This window comes from Acartia tonsa, chromosome 3, assembly GCF_053477335.1.
Source record: "Acartia tonsa isolate MP-2025a chromosome 3, ASM5347733v1, whole genome shotgun sequence".
NCBI classification, from domain to species: Eukaryota; Metazoa; Arthropoda; class Copepoda; order Calanoida; family Acartiidae; genus Acartia; species Acartia tonsa.
In genome coordinates, this window is record NC_137262.1 from 38,498,843 (window position 1) to 38,526,209 (window position 27,367).

Sequence of the window (27,367 nt, forward strand, 5' to 3'; positions counted from 1 at the left end):
AACACTTGAGGGGGAAGGGGTTAAAAAAACTGCATGATCCAAAGGACCTTGTGTCGTCTCTCAATTGGGTCTTTGAAAATCAACCAATAGTGCCGAGAATTTTAACACAGCCAAGTAGCAGAAAACAATTTTCTGGCAGACGAAAAAGGTCCATGAAAAAGGGGGGCAGGTAGTTATCTGTTTATACATCTATACTATTGATTTAATTAAACACAAACACAAATGTCTCTTATCCCTTTTCTAGTAGGTATTTTCTTGTCTATATTTGCTACTTTAAACACACCGCTCCGTGCCAAATCTAATTAATCTATTTAAACTTGACTGACAATGTCTTAATGCCGTGTTAAACATAGAGGTTTTGCCTTGACTAATGATTATTAAGGTTGCTGTATACATTTAATACATGTCGTGTTGATGACATTTTACCCAGGGATCTAAAGAGAAAAGACAATGGCTGATAATTTGATGTACACTTCCAACAATGGCGCACAAAATTATCTGTAGATTACAATTAGTGGTTGAAATGTTTGGACATTCGGCTTAAAGAACCAATCAATATTCAATACTAGAGTTGGCTCAATATAACTATCTCGCTATTGGCTAGTTTTCTATAAGTACATATCTATTTATCCATTTCTCAATAAATCAATTCTCCTCCCCCGCCATTACTATCTAAAAGAAAGAAGTAAATATTTATTAATTTAAATGATTTTAAAAATATTTTTTCAATTGTATTTTTTCACATTACCATCACCAAAGGGTTAATATGATTAAAATTTTAGTTTTAATATTTTAACACAAAGGAAGTGTCGCCACAATCGAATTCTTTAAAAATAGAGTTTTCTTAGATTTACTCTATTATGAACGTATATTTTTTATTTATGAAATAAGGATTAAATACTTCCATGTAATTCAAAAAACAACATGAAGTGAAAAACTTAATTCATTCCATAAACAAATAGAATAAAGGTCTTATCGCTTTGGTCAATGAGAGTTTAATGAGGATTATTGAAGCACTATGAGTTTTAAACACACTACCATTGGAAGACTCGAGCTCATTTATAGACGTTTATTTCCTATATAGATCTGTCACGGATCTTGATGCAATAAAGCAGGCCGTTTTGTAAATGTTAAAAATTGGAAGATTTCATTAAATAAAAGTAATCGCAAATATACTTAGTAAATAAGTCATCAAAGTTATTTTGCCAACGAATAAGAAAATGTAATTATAAAACTTTGGGGACTAATGTGATAAAAATCCAATGTCCCCTCCCTCTCTCCCTTCTATTGGGTACAGGATAAAAAATTAGCATTGACCAAGTAGCGCTTGTCTAGTCATGACTCTTTGACTACAGACTTATTTTGACATAATTATATCACTTAGTTTAATGTAGAATTCTAAGTCCCATGGTTATTTTAAGATAATAATATAACATTAAAGTAACAGTATATACTAGTATATTATTAAACTGTTATAGTAGGGTATTTTAGTTTTATGGAACCAGTAAAAGATTGACACTTTTTTGTAGGGATTGTTACAATTTTTCATCAAACACTTATTTGAAAATTTGAAGCATGTTATTACATTAATAAGTTGCCTCATTGTCCTAGGATTAACCATTAAAACAAGCGTCTAGTAAACATTATTGAGTTGCTGCGCCTTTATGAGTATACCTTATTGCTATATGAATATTTATACAAGGTTTGATAGGATGATTCTAATTAATATTTTAAATGTAGCCTTACTTTTTAAAATGCAATTTGAACAATTGTTACAAACCCTAATTTGGCCAAAACGAAAGAATTTGCTAAATTTTTTCGTAAAAGTCGCTCGTAGGAACAGAGAAAAAATATCCCCAAAAAAAGAAAATTATGTCAAATTTAGATAAGTATAAAATAAAAGCTGATTAATGTACATCAATTTTACGTTCTAGATAAACATCATTTCCACTTCTGTAGATTTAAATCAGAGGTTAAAAAGTTTGAACTTTCCAATCAAGTTTAATGCACATCAATATTACGCTAGCTCTGGTTTTTTATGGACACCGAACCATAAATTGATAAACAAAATTACCCCTTATCAACTCATCAAGAATTACCGAAAGTTTTTTTATATTGAGTACCTGTTTTTATTAAACTTTGGGTAACAATTTGGTAATTACCAGTCCAATATTCTCTCCCTTCCTGCCATTTAGCAAAAATGTTATTATCTATAATACAAAGTAGCTTGATGTCTGTCCGTCTGTCCGTCCGTCCGTCTGAAGCTTAAGATCTCGGTAACCACTGAACCGATCGGATTCTACTCTTCAGGGAATATACCTACTGGTCCTGTGGTGGTTTTAGGCAATTTTCTAGCTATTAGGCGAAGCCGCTAGTTAGAATATATTCTACTATTTATTTATCTGAATACATGTTCACTATTGTCGCTAAAAATCATAGGAATGCGAAAAAAGAATGCTCTGCTATTTGCCACCTAATTTGTATTTAAAGTCCAGAGATGAAGGGATAGGCTAATCAAACAGGGAGTAAGGGAGGGGACAATGGGCAGTTAATTCAATTTTATAGTTGTGACCCTTTAAGGTTGAAAACCCAGATATTTCCAGATAAAACAAGTATTTACAATATAGCAACCTTTAGTGGAAATTTTTGACTTTTTGAATTGTTTTTCATACGAAATGCACCATCCTTAAACTGATGCTTTACTTCAAGCCCTTGATTCTAGAGATCAAAACCCTTGTTTACAATTTATTTCCATAATTATTATTATTAAAACTTCGGAAAATTAAGGAAACATACTATTTTACTTTTACAACATCTTTTACCCAAATTTTTTTATTGTATTTATTAAAAAGCTTAGACATGAAAAAGCCTTTAAATAATTATATTACAAAACTTACTAAAACAATTACCTTCCTACAGAACTTTAAACTCAAGTTATTTCATTTAACGAAATAAAAATGAGATACATTGCGTCAAAATTTCATACTACATAAATAAAATAGTTGAGAACATAAGTACATCTTAATTTAAAAGATCTTAAGGTTTAAGTAACATATCTTAGGATAACTGGTAGCTGCGCTCCTAGCATCCAGGACAGAAAAAAAAATAACACCATCTTGAGATTTTAATGATAAACAAACCTTGAACAACTCAGGACTTCGTGAATTTTCCCTAAAATTTTGAAATTAATCGGATCATTAATTACAGAAATATTAAGCTAAAGACAAAAAACTTTTGCCTTTACATTAAATCAATAAGAAACATCTAACATGTCTAAAGTAACGAAAAGAGCTAACCGTTACGGACGTACAAATGTGCGGGACCTAATTATAGGAAGGCTTTGCTCATAATAACTAATAATCTTAATATAATTTCTTTCTACAACGCACTAATCGGAATGAATTAACATTAAACAAGAATTAGATATAAAAAATGTAATGATTCAATTTACAAAATAATTTTCAAAATCAAAATATTTTGTCTGCTTGTTATTGTTTATGTTTTTGTTGACGCGCTAGTTTGCCGCGAGATTATGCATGATTTTGCGTGACGTCATTCATAATTGGTCCCCAAGATTGGTTAGAAACTGCTAAATTCTTGCATGTTCCCTTTAAGCCAGTCCCCAAAGTCTGAGACTCCTAAAAATTGAATATTCGATCCATTGTCCCCTCCCTTACTCCCTGCTAATCAAAGATATATTTAGCTTACCTACAATAAAATAGTTAGATGTTTAATTTAGGTGAAATACTTATATGTTTTGAAAGGACATAATATGTTAATATATTTATTCCCTTTAGTTAAAGGGATGTTTTGACTGTTTAGAGGTTAATTGACCCATTAGTTCCCTAGAAAGATAGATAGATAAATGGATGGATAGATAGATAATTGGACAAAAATTGTGAAGATATTTATTCCCTAGAGTTTAGAGGAGGGATGTTTTGACTGTTTAGAGGTTAATTGACCTGTAGGTTCCCTAGAAAGATAGATAGATAGCTATATATGCAGATATTTAGATAGATGGATAATTGGACAAAAATTGTGTAGATATTTATTCCTTTTAATGTAGTGGGGTGTTTTGACTGTTTAGAGGTTAATTGACCTCTTATGTCCCTAGAAGATTGATAGCTAAATGCTGATAGCTACAGGACAATAGGTAAAAAGATAGCTAAGAAGATGATGGATAGATAGCTAAATAGATAGATAAATATATACAAATGTATATTTAAATAGATCTTGCATAGATATAATGATGGAAACTGGATAGATAATAAAGTTTGATATATGGATAAGTAGATAGATAAATAAATAGATAGATAATTACAATATAGGTCCTGAAGGAAGAGAATACATAGATAGATTGATAATATAAATCCCGTTTTTTAGAGTCGGAGTGGTTCCCCCACATTCTTCTACCAAGAGCATTTAGGTAAGAATTTAGTTCAACATTTTATTTATAGATGTCGTTTTGTCATCTCTATTCAATATTATATTCAAGTGGTATATTCATTTCAACCCATAAAAAAAGGCATTTCTGAAAGCCTATACAGTGTAGTTCTAATAACCATTAGATGATGATCTGCATATTTTAGATTTTCTTCCTAAGGCTAGATAGTTTAGTTTAGATATTATTTACTAGCTGTCTAAAGTTCAGATTAAATTCATTTTAGGTTAATGTCCCCTGCTCCACATGGGAGGTATTCCATACAGCCTAGATAATTTAGTTCTGTTATTAGTCGCTAGGTGTCTATATTTTATATGCCATATATTTAAGGTTCTCCTCCCCCCGCCCACATGGGAGGCATTCCATACAGCTTAGATAGTTTAGTTCTAATATTAGTCGCTAGGTGTCTGTATTTTATATTCCATTTATTTTAGGTTCTCCTCCCCCCGCCCACATGGGAGGCATTCCATAGATATTTGATATTTGATATTATATTGTTGTAGGTTCTCCTCCCCCCGCCCATATGGGAGGCATTCCATACAGCCTAGAGCCACATAAAGGTATTATTACATTTTTGTATCACAGGACAACTATAATGCTGCTCTACTTATAGACATACATGTCCTTGTAGAGTAGTAATGTTGTTGTATTATATAAAAAAGGATAACAACAACCTTAAAAACAAAGGTTTGAAATGTAAGGACAAACGAACACTAACACTTGTAGAGTTTCAGAAGTTTAAAGAAGCAGAATATTTATGCACAAGTCTAAAAAATTGTAAGTAAATTTGTTGCAAAACTTCTTAAATACAGGATTCTGTTTAAGGACATACCTACATTTTTAGAACTTTATTATAAATATGCTTTGCTTAAAACATTTTACCTTACGGTAATTGGAATCATTATTACAAAAATTAGATGAATAAAATAATTCTAACATACAAAAATTAGTTGTCAAAAAAAAACTGGCAAAATCGTACCTAATGGTTATAGGAAGCACCATGAAAAGTTTAAAATCGATAGAACAATTTAGCCAGTTTAAATTAACGAAAAGAGCCAACTGTCCCAAAAGGACTAGCAGACTGACCCAAATCATAGAAAAGCTTCGCTTTTAAAAATCAGCTTATGTGGTATCCCTATAATGAGGTTTATTGGTTTATGATATCTTGAGTGGCAAACAACATACTACTAATTAAATATTTAGGTCTGCGAGGATATCCATTCACAAGCCAGTATAATCCTTATTTGTCACCTGACCTAACATCATGGTAGGTAGATAGATAGATAGATACATACATAAATATATATATAGATAGATAGATAAATACATACATAAATATATAGAACTCAATTGAAAGTAATAATAATGACGTAAAGACAACTTCAAAATCACAGAAGAGCTTCGCTTCTGACTAAAGTGATAAAAAATATAATGTTGAAAAAAACGTAGTTGTCGGTGATATTCTGAAATTTGAATCCTATGATGGGACGGGTTTTATAAATATCTCATACCATAGAATAACAGTATATTTACAACCCATTCAAGCGTGTTTTTATGGTGTGATTTTACTGCTAGTAAATATTCTTGGACCTAGCCCAAACTCTTCCCCTTTTAAAACAATTGATCATAAAGTTACAGAATTTTTTTCCACGGATTTTTTTCCTTCATAAAAATATCATTAACAGTTTTAAATGCGGGAAGGGGATATTTCTTCTGATGAAATCTCTTGTAGAGTCTGTCAAAATAAGAGTTATTTTTATTAATTGTATTTTATTTCTTTGTTGATAACAATACTGATTGCAAAGGACACAGAATAGTTATTTTTCGCACCTTAATTTTGTGAGTTTTACTTTAATATTCATAAAAAAAAGTCTGTAATAAAATCCTATACAAGATTTTCTTGTATGGCTGAGAAACCAGGTCTAATTCTGCGGATATCAATCGGTTTGGAAGCCATACTGTAAATTATAATTATTTTGTTTTTTTTTTTCAATTACATCAACTTGTTTTTGTCAAAATTAAGAGTAGGGCAATGTCTTGGTCTTGGCATATTTCATTATTTTTTAATATTAAAACATTTGGATGAAGGTTCTAATTCCGGTAACTACAACTTGAATATAAATAAATAGCATGAAATTTAGTTGGTTACAAGGATAGAAAAGCAGATATACAGTTATATTGAAAAGCGGCAATCAAGATATATAATTTGATATCTAGGTATCAAGAAAGATATATAATTTGCTAGCCTCCATAATTCATGAGAAATCACGTCAAAATCTGGAGTTGCATCCAACTTTTTTTATTACTTTTTTGCAATTTCTTTTTTTTTCTCTCTATTTCTCTCTCTTTTTTTCTCTCTTTCTTCTCTCTCTCTATCTCTCTCACTTTTTCTCTATCTCTCTCACTTTTTTCTCTCTCTCTCTCTCTCTCTCTCTCTCTCTCTCTCTCATTGCTTTCTCTCTATCCCTCTCTCTCTCACTCATCAATCTATTCATCTTTATATCTATCTATCCTTCCTTCTTTCTTTTTCTCTATTTCTCTCTCTTTCACTATCATGAACAAGATTTTATATAAAAAAAAACAGAAAAACAGTAAATTATAACACAGTAATAATAATAAACCTTAAGAAATATATTTATACTAAGTTGAAAACATAATTAGCGAAGAACAAAAAACTAAATAAAACAGCCAGGCAAATTCTTTGAATATGAAAACATTACACACAGAAAAAAACACAGTAAAAAAGACAGACACACGAAAATAAAATAAGTTATTTGGAATTATAGAGTAGCTTCGCTTCTAATATGCAATCAAGATTTGTGTTAATAATTTCTTCCCCGAACACCTTTACCTAAAGTGCATCAATAACGGAAAATATCTGGTGATTTCCCTCAAAGTATTTAGTAAAACATCAACCCCCCCCCCCCCCCAAGTCTATAGTTTTTTTATCTATCTAATTTTCTATCTACTCATCTATCTATCTATACTATAATAACGACTATATATCAATCTATCTAAATATCTATCTATCTTTCTTACATAAAAACTATATAACTTTCTATCTATCTATCTAGTTCACATAAAAAACTAGGTATCTATCCATCTACATAAAATTCATCTGTCTATAAATAGTGTTGCAAAAAGTAGAAGAAAAAAAACATTGCCTGAAAAAGTTCTCTAGCTACACACTTAGAGATGCCGAAATAAGAATCAAATAACAGAGAGGAACAGACATTCTAGAAATAAGAATGAAATAACAGAGAGGAACAGACATTCTTGAAATAAAAATGAAATAACAGAGAGGAACAGACATTCTAGAAATAAAAATGAAATAACAGAGAGGAACAGACATTCTAGAAATAAGAATCAAATAACAGAGAGGAACAGACATTCTAGAAATAAGAATCAAATAACAGAGAGGAACAGACATTCTAGAAATAAGAATCAAATAATAGAGAGGAACAGACATTCTAGAAATAAGAATCAAATAACAGAGAGGAACAGACATTCTAGAAATAAGAATCAAATAACAGAGAGGAACAGATATTCTAGAAATATATTAAATAGATTAAAACATTATGCTGTTAATCTATCAACTTAAAAACATAAAAAATCCTAATCCTACTTTCTTGGCTCATATTAAAGCTAGAGGTATAAAAATTGTTCTTAAACATTTTAACTTATTTACTTTTTTGTTTTTATTTAAAAATTTAAACGGCTATAAAATAAAATGTTTAATGAAACTTATTTTTTTTGTTGATTTTATCTTTTTTAATACTAATTCCTCTCCTTATACAGTGCAGTTTTAAAAAGGTAGATAGCAGGGATCTAAAGGGATAAGACACTGGGCGATTAATTTATGTACTTCCCCAATGATTGAACACAAAAATACCCTTTCTGTATAATACAATTAGTGGTTGAAACGGTTCGGCACTCAACTAAATGAGCCAACCAATCAAAATTAAATAAAAGTCCCCAAAATTGGAACGAATTGAAAAATGTTATTATAAAACTTTGGGTAATAAACAACCCAATGCCCCCTCCATCCCTGTACAGATAGACTGATAAAAGAATGCATTAAAAGAAATTTAAATTAAATCAGGAAAGATACAACAGTTAGGGAGTTGAATCCATTTTTATAGAAGCAGAAATATAATCTATGATTATAGTTTGGACCCTCTAAAACTGTAATCTACCCTTCCACTTTCCCCTCTCTTGGTGAAGATATCTTCAACGCCGATACGATTTTTGAAATATAAGATTCCACTTTTGTCTCTCTTGTTGAAGATATCTTCACCAAGAGAGGCAAAAGTGGAATCTTAAATTTCAAAAATCGTATCGACGTTGAAGATATCTTCACCAAGAGAGGGGAAAGTGGAATCTTACATTTCAAAAATCGTATCGGCGTTGAAGATATCTTCACCAAGAGAAGGGAAATTAGAATCTTACATTTCAAAAATCGTATCGCCGTTGAAGATATCTTCACCAAGAGCGGGGAAAGTGGAAAGGTAGATTACAGTTTTAGAGGGTCCAAACCATAATCATAGATTATATTTCTGCTTCTATAAAAATGGGTTCAACTCCCTAACTGTACAATGTGATAATTCATTTTGATTTGGGCAATTCTTACATTAATAACATACTAATAACATCTCAAAATACAGACAGACATACATACGCGAATGTAGAGTAATTCAGTGATAGGGGGGACATGTGACTGTTAATTACACTTGTCCCCAAAGTTTTATAATTACGTTTTCTTATTCGTTGGCTTAACATTTTTGGGGACTTTAATTTTGGTTCATTTAGTTTAGTGTCCAAACGTTTCAACCACTATTTGTTTATACAGAAGGGTAAATTTTTTATGTGTCATCATTTGGGATGTACATCTATTTGTCGTTCATTGTCTTATTCCTTTAGATTCCTAAGAGTAACTACTTTTCTAATGACTAGATCAACAAATATTTAAATGACAGATAGATACATAGAAAGCCTTTTTTGCCACTTGCCATAAATTGTTTTGCTCTTTTGAATATTTAAAACTTTATTAGGAAATACAAATAAGTAAAATTTCCATAAAAATAGAAAATTTAAATAATAAGTAGTAAAAGGTGTATTATTTTGTAGTTTTTTATAGGGGGAGGGGGATTGTAATAACCTGAGAAAAAAAAGCCTAGAACAATTGGTTAGTGAGATTATTTATATACAGGATCTGTGTCTGTATCGAAGGATCTTGCTAATCACTGAACTGATATGTTTCTCATTTAATCTGTAACTTCTATTAGGTCCTGGGACGTTTTTTTTATGTTACCTATATCTTTATCCCACAAAGTAATGCTTACATATAACAAATAGAAATAAATAAATTATGATTGAATATGCCGACTTTTGCAAAAACTACCCATTATACTAAGTAACAGGATGTTTTTGTGTATATTTTCTTCCTATCTATCTATCAATATATTTATCCACCCATCTATTACTCACTCAAACTATCTATCTATTTTATTTTATAAAGCTTACTAACCAATATAAATAAATAAATTATGATTTAATTGATCATGTCGACTATGATAATTTATGTTTTGTGTGTGTGTTCATATCTATTCATCTATTTAACAATATATCTATCTATCAATCCATCTATTCATCCATCCATCCACCCATCCATGTATTTATCTATCTATCTATTTAAGTTCACGATTGATACAAAAACCAACACGCAACAAATATAAGTAAAGTGGTTCTATAGTTATAAAATTCTCTATTATGACAGTATACTTACAGCTGAAGCTAATCTGATAATATAATAAAATAATATAATAGAAGGACTCTAAAACCCACCGTAAACACATTTGAACGCCCAAAATTGGAACTTTTCGGGACCTCTTTAGTGCTTTTTATTGTCATAAAGTACCAAAAGAAGGTTAAATATTCAATGAAAAAACTAAGAATCTTTTTTTTATAGCGAAGCTTTTTTACATATTGAGTTGTTCCATCCATATAGCTTTTAAACTTACCATCATGATTCCAGGATCAAAATAATTTGTGACAATTATTTGTCACAAACTTATGTAAGATATTTTTGATCATATTTGATGTCATTTAATGTCTAATGCCTACATTTTTTTTTGACAAAATTAATTGAAAAAGATTGCTAAAATCGAAATATATCTTCATGTCTTTGAATAGTTTATTTTTGTGAAAATAGGTTGAAAAACATACTAACTTTAAAATAAACTTATAAGTTTATTTTCTATATTTTATCTTACTGTCTTATTTTAAAGCTTTTATTTCAAGGATGTTGTCATGTTGTTTAAATAAAAAAACAGCCAATACACAAAGTATATCGCCCATTGAATCCGCTTATTGTTTGTAACGAGTTAATTTCGTGAGTTTTATTTTACAGGGCCTAGTTCTAAAGTCATCATTGGAATGTAGGTTTGTATATAGTCACTAGCGGATAAGCCACCAGAGGACTCTAGGGGCCCTTTCCTCTAAATATAAATCTTAACAAAACCTATAAGAAGCTTCTCTGTTAAGGAGAACCATATCGGTTCAGTGGTTAGCGATATCCTTTGGTACAGACAGATAGGCAGACATAGGTCCTGTTACGTTTATATAATGATGTCAATCGCCTGACATAACAGTAGTATATATACTATATTCTTTCAAAGAGAGAGGGGACAATAGGCTGTTTATTACAAAGTCCACAAAGTTTTATAAAAACGTTTTCTTATTCGTTGGCTTAACAACTTTGGCGACTTTAATGAATTTTAATTGGTTGGTTTATCAAATTGAGTGTCCATACGTTTCAACAACTGATTATAATCTACAGAAGGGGTAATGTTGTGTACTAACATTGGGGATTAGTAGTGTTAAAATATGATTATAAATGTTCAAAGAACCCGCCATTATTTAAATAATGTGGCTTTAGACAAACAAACTTGGTTAAGCGTTTTTTCAATTTATTAAAAAAAAGAGATTACAGACCATCTATAAGAGCAAAGTTCTAAATGTTCACAGCGTTACCCCTTATCTTACGATAATATATCTTTCAAGGATGAAGGGGCCGGACATTATAAATTACACTAGTACCCAAAATTTTTAAAAATCACTTTCTTTTTCGTTGGATTAGAAACTTTGGTTACTTTTAAAAAATATTTTTAATTAGTTTGTTTTTTTAAGTTAATCTAGTATTAATCTATTGAAGGGGTTATGTTTTTTTATCATTGATGATGTACAATGTGCATACATTAATTTATTGTTCATTTTCTTATCCCCTAAAGATTCCTGACTATCAATATTTTAGAATGCATCAGGCTTTTTGCTGTTTTATTTGTTAGTTGTATAGTACGTACACCTTATTAAAGTTAAAGGGAGGTCTTTTTATCTTAATTTTCTATAATAGGAGAATTGATGCTTTTTTTTTTTTTAAATGCGAAGCTTATCTGAAAGTCGTAGTTGTCAGTCTGTTCGTTTATTATTATGTTATAAAAGTAACGGGATGTCTATATGTCAGTGTGTTAAGCTAAGGATTTCTCTAGCCGCTGACCCGATATGGTTCTCCTTAACGGCGAAGCTTCTCTTAGGTCCCGAGAAAGAAACTTCCAAAAGAAAGAGCCCAATCCCCACAATTTTTTTCCTTTCTGAAACAAAAATTGAAAAGAGGTGGTCAACCCCATAATCAGCATCTGTCCGTGTGCCTGACAGGTAATAAACATGTTATTTTTTATCTAAACTTTTTATTGATTGGATGTTGCACCAGATTTTCTGATCACAGCTGGCTAAAAAACGATACCCCCATCCCCCTCCTTTCCTACTGGATGAATGATCTGACCAATAAATGAGCTACATATTAGCAAGCTAAATTTTCCGCTGTCAATATATCCACTTATATCCTATAGCCATATCTTTACAAGTAATTCTGTTGGGTTAAATTGCTGTGATACTTATGTACAAAATTGTCCTTGCTTATATCCATGTTTTCGTGTACATGTTCAAGTTTTTGTTCTGTAAATTATTTTCTAAAATAGGATACCTACGTTTTTTATTAAAGAAGGTGCCTTATGTGTACTCTATTTCTGTGGTTTAGCGCCGTTTTTGAAATATTTTTATAGTGTGGCTTCCAAACCGATTAATATCCGCTGTATTAGAACTAAATCATACAAAAATCATGTTTAGCATCTTATTACAGACAATTTTCCAAGAAAATTAAGATAAATATCATGAAATTAATACCAGTTTTTTTAGACCGGGACTTCGGCCCTTCGGTGCTCACAAAGTTGGTATTAATCTTATATATTCTTTTATTTTAATATACACGTACAGCTGTCTAAAAGGATTATTCTTTATTTTATCTTTATATATAATTGTTTAAAACTTTAAATATCAACTTTCTATTGATCTACCTCTAAGAGAACTAAATTTTTGAAATATTTCGTACCATTATCATCCTAGAATAAGTTTGAAATAACCAGGGTGACTTTACCATGACTTCTGTTAAAACGTACTGAAGTGCCTAGATTCTAATAATAGGGTAGCTACGCCAAAAAGATGAATATATTACATGAATGCTTAATGCTGATAAAGTTATCTCTTAAAATAGAAAAGGGAATTTTCAGTCATTGAAAATTGGAAATTTAATAATGTTAATACATACTGTTCATTGTGATTTTTGTATTTTATCTAAATAAGAAATAAATAAGAAATTGTATTTTATAACAAAAAGTAGTAAACTATAATACAGTACAAATTCTAAGAGACTCTCCACTGACTTATACAGAAGCTTTTCTACCGAAAGAAATAAATATAGTTTTTATCGAATTGTAGTATAGACAGCTTTCCGCAAATAGTAAAATATAAATTAAAAGAGTAATTTAGGTTTTATTTGTCCGAAACTGAAACCTGGGCAAAAACAAATGTTATAAATTTTATGATTTTTATTTCAATATTCCTGGGATGTTGTGTACAATATGATACAATACATGTTTTTTTTAGTATGGCTCGGAACCGGTTCTAATCCAGTGGATACTAATAGTTTCCGAAGCCATACTGGAAAATAATTTTCAATATTTTGCTGGCTGAATGTTCTTTTTTGCAGTCCAAATTAATTTCATTGTGGAAATTTTCATCTTGAATTTCAAAGACACCGATGCAACTACACTATGTCAAAGAATGCTGTAAAATTAGAATTTTAAAAGATGTATTATATCATAATAACAAAGTAACATGATGCCTCTCTGTGTGTCTGTTACTTAGGATCTTACAAACCAATGAACCGATATGGTTCTCCTTTACAGTGAAGCTTTTTATATGTACAGGCAAGGTTTATAACTATCCCCCTTGTAAAAACTTTCCCCGCCCTTTTAAAATTTTGTTTTTTTCTTAGTCTAAAAATGAAAGTAGATGAATAATACGACCCAATAAATAACTATTCTGAATATTTTAATTTTATTCTTTTCCAATAGAATTTTTCCACTGTATTTTAGTTAGAGAGAGAATAAGGGGTTAGATAAACTGGTAAAATTCAGGGAGGCAGGGGACATTGGACTGTAAATTACACTGGTACCCAAAGCTTCCTAATCATGTTTTATAGTTGGTTGGCTCGAAAACTTTGGGTACTTATATTGAATCTTTATTTTGTTTGTTTTACCATTGGGGATATGTACATCATTCATTAGCTTATCCCTTCAAATCCCTGGTTAAAAATGCACACAAATTAATTTGTAAATTGAATTAGCAAAAAATGAATTTATATTTTGTATTGTATAACGGCTGTAGCAGAGGGATAAAGGGCAAGGTTAATCATTTTCTTAACTGTCGCGCCTCTAGAGGCATCTTTGAAGGGGGATAGTTTTAGTTTGAAATAAAAATCAAAAACATCGGGAGGTTATTTTGCCTCCAGGCATATTCTTTCCAGAGGGTCAAGGCACCCCCCCTAAAATATAAAAAAAAATTACTTTAAAGGAGTCCTAGCGGTTAACAAGCTCAGTTGGTACAAACAGATAGACTGACGAACATCAAGCTACTTTAATAGTAGGATAACTAACTGAAAGTCGATGGAATAATGGCAAGAGTCATACTAACTCAATCTAAAACAATTCTACAAAGTCTGACTGGAATATTTTAGGTTTAGGGTAATAAATACATCAGTTCAAGATACCCAGAAGTCCGAGAATATGCGCAAGTCTTATAAAATAATTATTAATTAACAAATAAAATATTTTTTTACGGCGAATAAGAAAATAATTGTTTTTTTTCTGTATTACTTCTGGTTGTGTCATTATTTGAGTCACCGTGTATATACTGTACAAAATCGGACCATGAATTTGCTTGTCATCCATTAATCGTTATTGGAACAAAAAGGGACATGATCATTTGAGATTGAGTTTAGCTGCATTGTAAAAACAGGGATAACCATGGCCGATAAATTGATGCAGATGCTGATACACAAAATGACCCCTTCTGTAGATTAAAATTATGGTGGTGGAAATGTTTGAACTCAACTTAATGATCCAAACAATCAAATTCACCAGAGTCCCAAAAGTTGTTTAAGAAAACGTTATTTTAAAACTTTTGGAACTAGTGTAATAAACAGACCATTGTCCCCTCTCTCTCTCTCTCTCTCTGATTTGAAAATATACCAATACACAAAAAAATCAGTTTAAATTCAATTTTATAGTGGTTTCTAAAGTCAAATAGTAACAATAGTATGATAAAACTTTATTATGCTAGCCAAATGCTTAAAGTAGATTGTTATTATAGGGAATTTTTTACTTTACTGAACCCGCTTATTTAATCCTTAAAACGAGAGATGAAAAAATTGAAAATGTCACTATGTGTTTAATGTTTTTTGGTTGTTCTTTTTTTAAACCTACATGTGATGGAAGTTTAACAACTCTATAGCCTTAAGTTATGTACGTTTATTCAGAGTGAGAGAGAGGGGGGGGGGAGGGATAATGAGCTGTTTATTACACTAGTCCCCAAAGTTTTTTTTTGAAAAGTTTTCTTATTTGTTGGCTTCGGGATTAGTTAGACATAAATAGTTATAGTATGTAGAATACGTTGCCCCAGAAAAAAAACTCATTACAATGCAAAATAAGGAATTCTCAGACAAAGTAATCAAAGGATTGGTTGTCTTTTGAATGTTACTTAATCCTTTGGTATTAGAGTATATCGCATAACATTAACATCGATGCTACTATTTGGGATACTAGCGGCTACGCCCCTGGAGGCTTCTAAGGAAACTTGATGAAATGCGGTAAGTCAACCCTTAACTTTTAGTTTTAGTTTTAAAAAGGAAAAGGAAAATTTTATGGGAGGACAATTTTTCATTTCTTTTTCATACACTCCCCCAATTTCTTACAAACCTTTCCCAAGACCTATAATATATGATAGGATAACCCATCCTTTAAACAAAAAATATTATAAAGCCGATAAACTAGCAATACGTCTTTCTTTAGAAACCTATATCTACTAAACCTTTTAACGATTTTTCAATAATGAAATAATGATTATTGGCACATCGTTGTTTGCTGTGTTAAGATATAAGGTTTTTTTTGTCTGAACTGAACTTATGATCCTCTAGATGCTAGGGGCTCAGCTGATAGTACTACAACATAAAGTAGTAAGAGTTTTCAAATAGGTTCCAGAATGGTTTTAAGATATTTTATTTTTAGATTTAAGCCCTTAGATGCTAGGGGCGCAGCCACAATTTTTTTAAATGCTTTTTTTACAGCGATAGTAAATATTAGAGGGATGTAAAATTGAAATTTAATTCCTATGGTTATAAAAACACCATAGTGTTACAGTTTATTTATAACCTTGGCTAGTCTAGAAATGTGTTGTTATTTTACTGTTATTAGAGGACCATAGAAACTTCCCTGAAAAGTGGGCGGAGAGGTTAAAAGGGGTTAAGGCAGATGTATTAGTATGAGTCGATTTTATATCTTTTATATATTATAAGTATATTAAGGGATAAGACAATGAACGATTAACCTCCTCAATAATGATGAACCAAATAACTCCCTCTATAAGTCAAATTGAAAGATAGGACCCTCAAATTCAATTAAAAGGTTTTATGACAATAAATAAGATAACATGGTTGTACAACTTTGGGTACTAGTTAAGTGTACATTCCAAGGTCCTCTCATTTCTTATATCTTTCAATGTGTCAACCTTCCAATAAGTACAATAGTTGTTGGATGTATGTTTGTCGAATTAGATCTTATAAATCAATGCACTGATTGATTTTAACATAAAGTAATAAGTAAAGGTCTTTGGCATGTTTTAAGCTATTTTCCAGGTAGGAAATTAGATAAAAAAACATTTCTTCAAAATATTCGAATGTTTACATACTAAAGCATTCCCTCATTCTATTAAAGAACGTTTTTAATATTCTTTTTAAATCATTTTTAATCATTTAAAATTTTATTAAATCGTCGCATCTTACTAACCCTGCATTTAGTAAGATCTAACATTTTGATAAACATATCTAAATATCTCAATCTCTCTCTCTCTCATTCTCTCTGCACTGTCTCTCTTTCTCTCTCTATCTATCTCTCCCATTCAAAGTGTTATCATTCTTCCTATCTTATTATTTTTGAGCGAAGCTTTTCTAAGATTAGGATATTTCGTTTGTCTTTGAAATGAAAGCTATTCGCTTTATAACCATGGATCTGGGATAGGGCAATCTACGATAAATTTATATACATCAACAATCAAATCTCTTGTACTTCAAAAATTTTGACACAGTAAAAGTTTGGAATCAACTAAATCTAATCAAAAGTTCAAAAAATACCCAAAGTTTTAAACCGATGAATAAAATAACGTAGTTATACAACTAAAGGTATCAGTGTAATTTACAGCCAAGGCAATACAATTTTGTTCAAATGAAAATTATGTGGGTTTAGCCTTAAAGTTTACACAGTTTAAATTAAAAGAGTTGTCCCATAGAAATAAAACTTTGCATAATAAAAATTGCATCCTAATTCTAGCTATCATATTTTAACAATCTTCAGGGGCGTCCAAGCTTTTTATAAGGGGTAAAATTTTGTTAAGGGGGGGGTATTCGTTTTTTTTGGGGGGAGGGGTAATCGCCCCATTACCCCCCCCCCCTTGGACGTCTATGACAATCTTATTCTATGTATGCTGTCATCCTAGTTACCTTAATTTTTTTCTCTTTCATTTTAAAGGCGTAAATTTAGTGCCCATATGTTAGCAAAAAACAAGGATACATTTTTGCAAAATCTGCGCAAAATCTATAAACTGAAACGTAATTATAAGCTACCAATATCTTGATGATTAAGGATGATTCATAAAAGCAAGCGAATATCTATTTTAAAAGGTAGGTCAAACGCATCTGCATGCAAAGTTTGAAAACAATGGAAAATAGTAAATTGTAACTTGTAAGAATTTTGTGTCCAAGACAGACATACGGACATAGTAGAGTAGTTATTGAGTAGCTGCGCTACTAAAAAAGAACTTATCTTACTCTCTTATTTACTTTATTTTTTTTTTGAAGAAGATATCAAGTTTAGTTTGCACACTATATGTCTAAAAATATGGGAAATATATCAATTACTATCTATCTATCTATGTGTTTAATTCTAGGGATAAAGAGGGATAAGACAATGGCTGATAAAATTATGTACTTCCCCGATAATAATACATACACAAAAATAGATTAAAATTTGTGTTTGAAACGTTTGAACACTCAACTTAATGAATCAACCTATCCAAATTCACTAAAGACTAGGGTTGGGCCGGATATCCGGTTTGGCCGGTTACCCGGCCATTTTCAATATCCGGCCAATACCGGATATTAAAACTATATTAAAACTATCCGGTTACAGGATATCCGGCTGATTTTTGACGCCGAATATCTGGTTATCCGGTAATTTGCCGGATATCGAACGTTGGCCAGATATCCAGCTGGAACCGGATATCCGGCATTAGAAATCAGCCGGATATCCGGTATCCGGCCAAAAAAGTATCCGGCCCAACCCTACTAAAGACCCCAAAGTTGTAAGCCAACTAATAGGAAATTTTTTCATACCTTAATCTTTCTTTCTATTTATCCTTTGCATCAATAAATGCATCTAAAAATATAATTATATCAATTTATTTATCCAATATATTATTCATCTACCTGTCCATCCAACCATCTATTAATAAAGTTATCCATCTGTCTATTCATTTAATTAACCATCTATCTAAGTATCTAACTCTTATGGATATATCCATAAATAAATCTATTCATCTATCTATTTATCCTTCCATTTATGTATCCATGTATCTATACATCTATCTATCCATCTGTCTATCCATTTATCTATCCATCTATCTGTCCACCTATCTACCTATCTATTTATCTATCCATATTAAATGCATTTATTTTTTTAAAACTACCCTTCTATCTATCTATCTATCTATTCATCCATCTATATATCCAGCTATATATACATCTAATCATTATCCAACTTCCATTTCTTTATTTATCTATCTATCCATCTAATTATTACCTATGTATCTATCTAGTGCTATTTCGAGGTTCTCTAGTGGCTTGTTTGGCGGATCAGGATTCAGCTCCCCGCCCCTCTCCCCTCCCAAGGGGCTACCCCTGCTAAATCAGGTAGGTGACATCTCTATCTACTAATGGATATATTATTACTTGGATGTTATACCAGATTTTCATGTTCTTCTAATATAGTGAAACTCGCAGCGAGCTAAAATAACGATTTTTACAATCTAACCATCTCCTCCCACAGTATGGACAAACTGACCAATAAATAAGGTCCATGTTAGCAATCCCTTCATCTATCTAATAATAAAATTTGATTGTAAAAGGTTTGGTGAATATTCAAATATTAAAAAATATAAATTTTCTTTAAAACATTGATAACTTATTTTTAAGGGGTAAACTAAAGCAATTTTCTTACAAAAATAATTTTATACAGTCCGAGGGACAGATGAACGGACGGATAGACATTTGGAATTAAAAAGTAGTTATGCTTTTTTTTAAATCAAACCCTTAAAACATCAATAAACACTAAAAGGAATTATCATCTATAATACAAAGTAGAACGATGTCTGTCTGTTTGTGTGTTTTTAGCGAAGGATCTCGCTAACCGCTGAACCGATCGGGTTCTCCTTTACAGGGTAGCTTCTCATAGTTCCCGGGAAGGTTTATAACTATTTTCTTGGGGGGTGGGACACCCCTAACCCTCCCAAAAATGAAAAATACCCCCCCCCAAAAAAAAAAATCTTTTCCTTTTTTATTTTAAATCTAAAATACGAAAAATTGGTTTGATCAAACCTCTTGGGGCAAAGCCCCTAGAGGCTAGGGGCGAAGCCGCTAGTATTATATAAAGTAGTAACCACTGAACCAATAGGATTCTTCATTTTGGGTAAGATATACATAAGTTCTGTGTTTGAGTTCTCCATTTTAGGGAAGCTTAACATAGGTTCTATGATTCTTCTTTTTCCAATTACCCTAGTTTGCAATATTTGTAATTAATAATAATCATTACTGAGACAAATTGTATTATTTTTATTGCAGGTAAAACTGGAACCTGGTCTACAACATGGATCCAAGGAATATACCTTTTAATAAACGTTTTATTAATAACTGTTCGTTTGTCTGTCTGTTATATAGGCATATACCTTGCAATAAAACTTTTAAATAATTTCCAAAAACCACCAGTTTACCCCAACCCAAAGATTCATTATATTATTTCTAAATGTCCGTTTGTCTGTTGTCCGTTCTCTCATCCTTAGATCTGTTCTTTTTACTACGATGAAGTTTAGCAGCGGCGAGACAAAGTAACAAAAAAATCAGTCATATGACGTCATGAAATGAGGGATTATCTATCTATTTCATTTGTAGGGGTTTTCTTTCCCACTTCTCCTCTCATTTTCTTCATTTTTATGACGTCATATGGCTAAGTTTAAATAAGATTTCTGTGTGTAAATTAAATTCATTTGACTACATTAAATTTATATAGTTTACTTGCTTAGTTCCTTTGTCTGTTTAGCTTTGTTAAAAAATAACTAATAATATCTACATTAGGCAAATGTATTGAGTGTTAATTAAGAATTCATAAATTGCTGGATCAAAAATCTATTATTTTCAAAAAAATTTTTTTTTGCTAAAGTACAGGTTTTAGGCTATCTTGGTCAGGAGGGTCCCCAAATAACAACTACCCCCTTTTATTTTGTTAAAAAGTGTATATAACTCGCTGCTGTATTTAGAAACCTCACATCAAGAAACCATTGAATGCTTTTATGCTTTACATGAAGGAGATGCGACCTAAGGTATACTTATCTATCTATCTTTATATCTTCCTATCCTTGAATGATTTTATACTGTACATGAAGGAGATACGACCTAAGGTATACTTATCTATCTATCTATCTATCTTTATATCTTCCTATCCTTGAATGCTTTTATACTGTACATGAAGGAGATGTGACCTAAGGTATACTTATCTTTCTATCTATCTTCTGAATTTTATTGAAACAATCTTTGAATACTAATGTTATTGTCAGTATTTAAAAGATAGTTGCAACTGAAGATTGCTTTAATGCATAAAACATGATGTTTTACAAATAATCTTTTGTTATTCATATTATGTGGACTATATAATATCTATCTGCCTATCTATCTACCTGACCGGCGTTTTTTTTTACGTTTTTTGCCGTTCCCGAGGTTTTGATGGGCATTTATGGTAGGAAGGAGTTGTTTTATCAAGATCTCTCTGAAGTACTATTCTTTAGGCAATTTAAGTCACTAAATTTCATGTGAAGTAAAATCTTTTGTGTATCCAACCGTTTTTCATCAAGATAAATTTCAATTGGACGTGATTTATAAAAATTTATATTCACTTTATTTTCTTGTTTTGATAATTGAAATTCTATCTAGGTCGTAGCAGTGTACACTAAAGGAGAGTGCGGCTATCAACCAAATTAATCTTTCTATGTATCAATCTATCTATATATACTTCTATCTTTTTGTCTATCTATCTACATCTTTATATATCTGTCTAGGTCGTAGCAGAATGTACACTAAAGGAGAGTGCGGCTATCAACCAAATTTTGGGCAGAAAGGTATTTTTAAAAATTGTTTAGTTATACCAAACATTAAATAACTTGCTTCAGACAAGCAACTCTATTAATGCAGAACTTTTGAATATAAGTTCTATACTGTATAACTTAAGACTCTTATGCATATTGTCAATGAATAACTAAATATGACATTTTGTTAGTTATCTAAAATTTAAAGTTTTATAACCAATGTTTTTATTTTAGTGGCATGCCTTGTCTAGAGAAGAACAAGCCAAGTATTATGAACAGGTACTTTAAATATTCTACTACCTGGTGACGGTTTTTAAAACTAATATTTTACAATAGTTCATCGCGCTCCTAATATACTATTGCCACCTAGTGGCTGTTTTTAGAACTATATAATAAAATTGTTTAGGCCCGCAATGTCATCTATACTATGGCCATCTAGAGGCTATATTTAGAAATATACAGCATGACCCTCGAAAAAGTATTTTTAAGCATCTGCAGCCTATATTTCTCAATAAAATATTAAAAGATTCATATGTACTTGTTCTCTATAATTTTCTACATCAAAGGATATCAAAATATTTATTTTACATCAATTAACAGCCGAGATTTTTAATGCCAAAGTTTGGAAAAAGTGCTTGAGAAACTGGATATTGCTAAATATTTCTTAGTTTTTTATTAGTATATTACTTTTTATCAACCAGTTAAAAAACAAATAAGAAAGAAGAGCAAGTTTACAATTGATACATTTTTTATTGCATTTAAAAACGTTACTTTTACATATAAAAAACTACTTTTCAAATTTTACTGAATACATTTTTCTTATAACCATTTTCCCTCAAATCTTATAATATCTCCCACTTATTAATATGACCTTAAAAAAAACCCCTCCCTAATTTATGCTCATTACCAGATGGATTAGCGCAACCTTTACTAATAAATTCACGCCCACTTATCAAAGACACATAAAAAATTCATTTAAATTATTAAATGTTTAATAAAAGTTTGTAGCTGTAACTTTTTGGTTTTTTAACTTATTTTGATAAAATAAAAAAGTGTTTGATTTCTGTTTATGTAAACTTTCAATTTGCTACTATTTTTTATAGGATTTCTTTCTGTAAGGGTGTTTTTGCTATTTACACTAATCTAAAAATGCCTTTAAGAGCAAGTGAAAAAAAGTGCTTTCAGCATGAAATAAATTTCTTGGAAACATCTTTATATAAGTTTTATAAAAAGTATTGAAATTATGAGGAAAACACGTCATTTCACTTTAAAACATTTTTCTTGAAAAGTTACTTTTTCCTCAGCCACTTTTTCAAAACTTTGGCTCAAAAAATCTCAGCTGTTAATTGATGTAAAAAAAAAAAATATTTTTATATCTACTTATGTGGAAATACCCGCGACCGTGGCTCAACACGTAGCGCATCCGCTCGTCGTCGGGAAGGTGATAGGTTCGAATCTCGTTCCGACACCGCGTCATAACTAAAGACGTTAAAAATGGTTCCTACTGCTGCTATGTCAGGTGCGCGACATAAATAGTTAGAGTAGGGGGAATGCCTTGGCCCAAAACAGGCGCAACTCACTACCATGCACAGTTAGGACTTCTCAGACAAAGGTCGTGCAATCAAAGGGTTGGTTGTCTGAAGGCAAATAGACGCTTTACACCGCAATCATAGGGCTTAGGGCTGACAACTCTATCCCATATCCATAAGCCACATTGTTACAGAAACACTGACGAATTGTCAGCGGCCTATGCTCCCCCCTGTGGAGTGAAAAGGGCTTGTTACTGTTACTGTTACTTATGTGGAAATCTACAGAGAACAAGAACATATACATTTTTTGATAATTCATTGAGAAATATGGGCTGCAGATGCTTAAAAATACTTTTTCGAGGGTCATGCTGTATAATAAAATTGTTTAGGCCCGCAAGGAGCGTCAAATCCACATGCAGTTGTACCCTGGATGGTCGGCGCGGGACAACTATGCCCAAAGCAAGGAAATGTGCGCAGATACAATTCTCTTGAATTGTTTTAGGATCAATAAAATTTTCTTTGCTTTCAACTATTTTGTTAAAATTGTAGTTTTGTTAATTTTTTTCCTTAAAGAATTTTCATTTTCTTTAACAAAGTGAACTCTGTAGCGGGCTAAAATAATGATCTCCCCCATTCTCTCCCCTCCTACTGGATAAACGGCCAAACCAATAAAAGCGAGGGGAAATTGCAACATGAATTTACGACAATTTTTCTCCTGTCATAATATTCAAGTATATTCTACATTCATTAGTACAATAAAAGATCATTGATAAAATCTGGAACATAGTTACCCAATTATTTCTCTAAGCTACAAATATATTAGTAGAATCATGTATTTGGAGCCAAATTATAATAAATTTCATTATCTCACTATTTTAGCCACTATCAACCAGCAGTGCACAAATATTTGTTACAATTTATTGTTATCATTATTAATATAAATCAACTTTTACTAATTTTGTTATATACCTTGTTTTCTAAATTATACCTTCTTAATCCTGATTCTAGGAAGATCTGTACGAATATTTAGCTTTATTAAATTACTAAAATACCAATTAATTTAAAGAGACTGTCTTATATCAACAAGATACGTATATTAAAGTAACAGGATCTTTGTATGTCTTTTATGCCAAAAGATCTTTAGCTAACAGCTTAACCGATAGTTATCCTTTACAGTGTAGCTTATCATAGGTCCTGAGAAGGTTTATAACTATTTTGATGGAGAGTACTAGCAAACCTCCAAAATAGCCTGACCTATTTATTTATTTCTTTGTGTCTTGAAACTAAAATAAACCCCTAAACACCTCAAATGCCCCTAGAGCATCCCCACCCCCTTTCAAGGGGCATAGTGACACTAAATACAAAATTATTGATACCAATTAAAGAGACTGCCTTATATCAACAATGTGCTCACATTTGTAAACCAGAAAAAGAAGCGAAAAAGGGAGAAAAACGGCGACATGCAAGGTTTGACTTTTTAAGAATGGATTTTTTTTATGAATCTCTTTAAACAATTTCATATTTATAATCCATCTAACTTTTACAATTTAAAATCTGTAACTACATTTTTAATATAACTATAAATCAATGGTTATATTTATAATTCATCGGTCCGTTTGCTATTATATGGTCTGTCTATCGTTTTATCAACCTATCTATCCATCTCTCTATTAATCCATCTACAAATCTATCTAAGGATCTACCCATTGATCTATTTATATATCTAACTATTGATCTATTTATATATCTAACTATTGATCTATTTATATATCTAACTATTGATCTATCTATATATGTATATCTATCTATCAATCAATCTATCTTACAATCTAACTATTGATCTACCTAGCTATTAATCTTATCTTTAATCTAACAAATTACCTATTTATCTTTCTAATGATATAACTTTAAATTGATTTAACGATCTATCTATCTATCAATCAATCAATCACTATTTGCCAGGCAGGTAACATGTTTAAATCTATCTATCTATCAATCAATCAATCACTATGTGCCAAGCAGGTATCATGTTTAAATCGCAGCAATGTTTGTTTCAGGAAGCCCTTTGAAGAAATGCCGGGGGGGTCGGCAAGGTTTTGACCAACAAGATCTCTGGTACCGCCCCTGCAAGTAAGTTGTCTGGTTCGTATCAGTCCCCGTCATAACTAAAGATGTTATATCATGAATTGAACTTTTTGACAAATAATAAAATGGTTGCTGTCTGTCTATTTAAGTAAGATATTTAATGAAGTAAAGATACAGCAATATATCGATTTTCTAGTATTTTTAATTTAAAAAAAATATTGTTATTTATTTTTATTTTCCAGTTTGGCCTTGAAACCGATTAATATTCACTTAGACATACTGAAAAATCATGTTTAGTATTGTATTACAGACAATTTTTAACAAATATTAAGATAAAAATCATGAAATTAAAAACTATTTTTTTATTCGAGCCTGCGGCCCCTTGTGGCCGACCAAATTGGTTTTAATCTTTTAATTTTTCATTTAATATCCGCGGAAATCGGTCTATTATTCAATGTGATAAATACCTATTCATATACAACTAAACAAAATGTTTTTTAGACCAGAGGAAGCTATTGACGGGGCCGGGGACACAGTCCCCCTTTTCTCTCAGCCAGGGCCACCCCCACCAGGTGCCCAGGTCGGCGGGGGCAGCTCCCTAGATCCGGGGGGACCTAGCCCCTCGCCACTGAGCCTGGTGACCGCCTGCAGCGAGCCGCTGCTAGACCTCCGCAGCTTTAGTCACCACATGAATTCTAGTCTATTGACAGCCGCCGCCGCCAGCAGCTCATCAATGTCAACCTCTGGCAGTCTGGGATCAGCCGCGAATATCCTATCCGCAAGTCTTGGGCCGCTGCAGCCGCCGCCCGGCATGAGTCCTACTGGTAATTTAGGCGGCAATGGCGGTCCACATTCTTCTATTGGCGGCATTCCTAGCGGACTTCTGGTTGGTGGCAGTCTGGATCCTGCTGCAGGCTGCCACGCCTCTCCTGATCTTAGGCATTGTGCATAATTGTTTATAGTTCCAGCTAATTCTTAAGCAAAAGTAATGGGATGTCTCTATGTGTGTGTCTGTGTGTAGGTTTATAGATTTTAGCTAAAGATATTACAAAGAAAGATTCTTTATCTTTTAGTGGAAGGGTGCCTACATCCTTCGTAGAAAAAAATTGCCCAAAAAACATTTTTTCTCTTTTTTTTCTAAATTATTACTTGGCAATTGTGATTTAGCAATCTTTTAAATAAACAACTTAACTATATCTATGTTAATATATTCTAATTAACAGAGAACCAACATAGTTCATACTATTCTCTAATTATCTATCTATCATTACCCTATACTTATATTCCTGTGCTGGTCTAATTAACAGAGATCCAACATAATTAATACTATTATCTAAATATCTATCTATCATTACCCTATACCTATATTCTTGTGCAGGTCTAATTAACAGAGAACCAACATAATAATTACTATTCTCTAATTATCTATCTATCATTACCCTATACCTATATTCCTGTGCAGGTCTAATTCACAGAGAACCAACATAATTAATACTATTATCTAAATATCTATCTATCATTATCCTATACCTATATTCCTGTGCAGGTCTAATTCACAGAGAACCAACATAATTAATACTATTCTCTAATTATCTATCTATCATTATTCTATACCTATATTCCTGTGCAGGTCTAATTCACAGAGAACCAACATAATTAATACTATTCTCTAATTATCTATCTATCATTACCCTATACCTATATTCCTGTGCAGGTCTAATTCACAGAGAACCAACATAATTAATACTATTCTCTAATTATCTATCTATCATTATCCTATACCTATATTCCTGTGCAGGTCTAATTAACAGAGAACCAACATAATTAATACTATTCTCTAATTATCTATCTATCATTACCCTATACCTATATTCCTGTGCAGGTCTAATTAACAGAGAACCAACATAATTAATACTATTCTCTAATTATCTATCTATCATTACCCTATACCTATATTCCTGTGCAGGTCTAATTAACAGAGAACCAAATGCTCTCTCTCATTATCAACCTTGTTTGTTTTGTTAATTCATACTACCAGAGATATAGGACGAGGACATTGGATGAATAATTATTATTTCCCCCCAATTTGTAAGTTGGATATTTTGAGTCTTATAGAAAATTCTCCAAAATGAATGAAAAATGCATTAGACCTAAATAAACCTTATAAGAACTTTTAAACACACAGAAATCCTACTTTGTTTATGTTTATACTAGCGGTTTCGCCCCTAGCCTCAAG

The 27,367-nt window shown here is 31.4% G+C and overlaps 1 protein-coding gene across 8 annotated transcripts in view; it reads left to right on the plus strand.

Moving 5' to 3' along the window:
* LOC145314088 (uncharacterized) overlaps positions 1-27,367 on the plus strand; it is a 46,349-nt gene that overhangs the window by 13,830 nt on the left and 5,152 nt on the right. The window contains exons 12-23 of one of the 8 annotated variants that reach the window (XR_013877617.1): positions 4,384-4,426; positions 4,945-5,001; positions 5,645-5,708; positions 18,983-19,076; positions 20,004-20,037; positions 20,694-20,758; positions 21,491-21,550; positions 21,752-21,796; positions 23,436-23,505; positions 24,474-24,513; positions 25,104-25,176; positions 25,633-26,070. Coding sequence is in view for 7 of the 8 variants with exons in the window: in XM_080153838.1 (XP_080009964.1) it covers positions 4,384-4,426; positions 4,945-5,001; positions 5,645-5,708; positions 18,983-19,076; positions 20,004-20,037; positions 20,694-20,758; positions 21,491-21,550; positions 21,752-21,796; positions 23,436-23,508; positions 24,472-24,513; positions 25,089-25,176; positions 25,633-26,070 (1,103 nt within the window). In the remaining variant the exon portion in view is untranslated. Of the gene's footprint in view, positions 1-4,383; positions 4,427-4,944; positions 5,002-5,644; positions 5,709-18,982; positions 19,077-20,003; positions 20,038-20,693; positions 20,759-21,490; positions 21,551-21,751; positions 21,797-23,435; positions 23,509-24,466; positions 24,514-25,088; positions 25,177-25,632; positions 26,071-27,367 lie in introns of all 8 variants that reach the window. The other 7 variants (XM_080153838.1, XM_080153841.1, XM_080153839.1 and 4 more) reach the window with 7 other exon arrangements.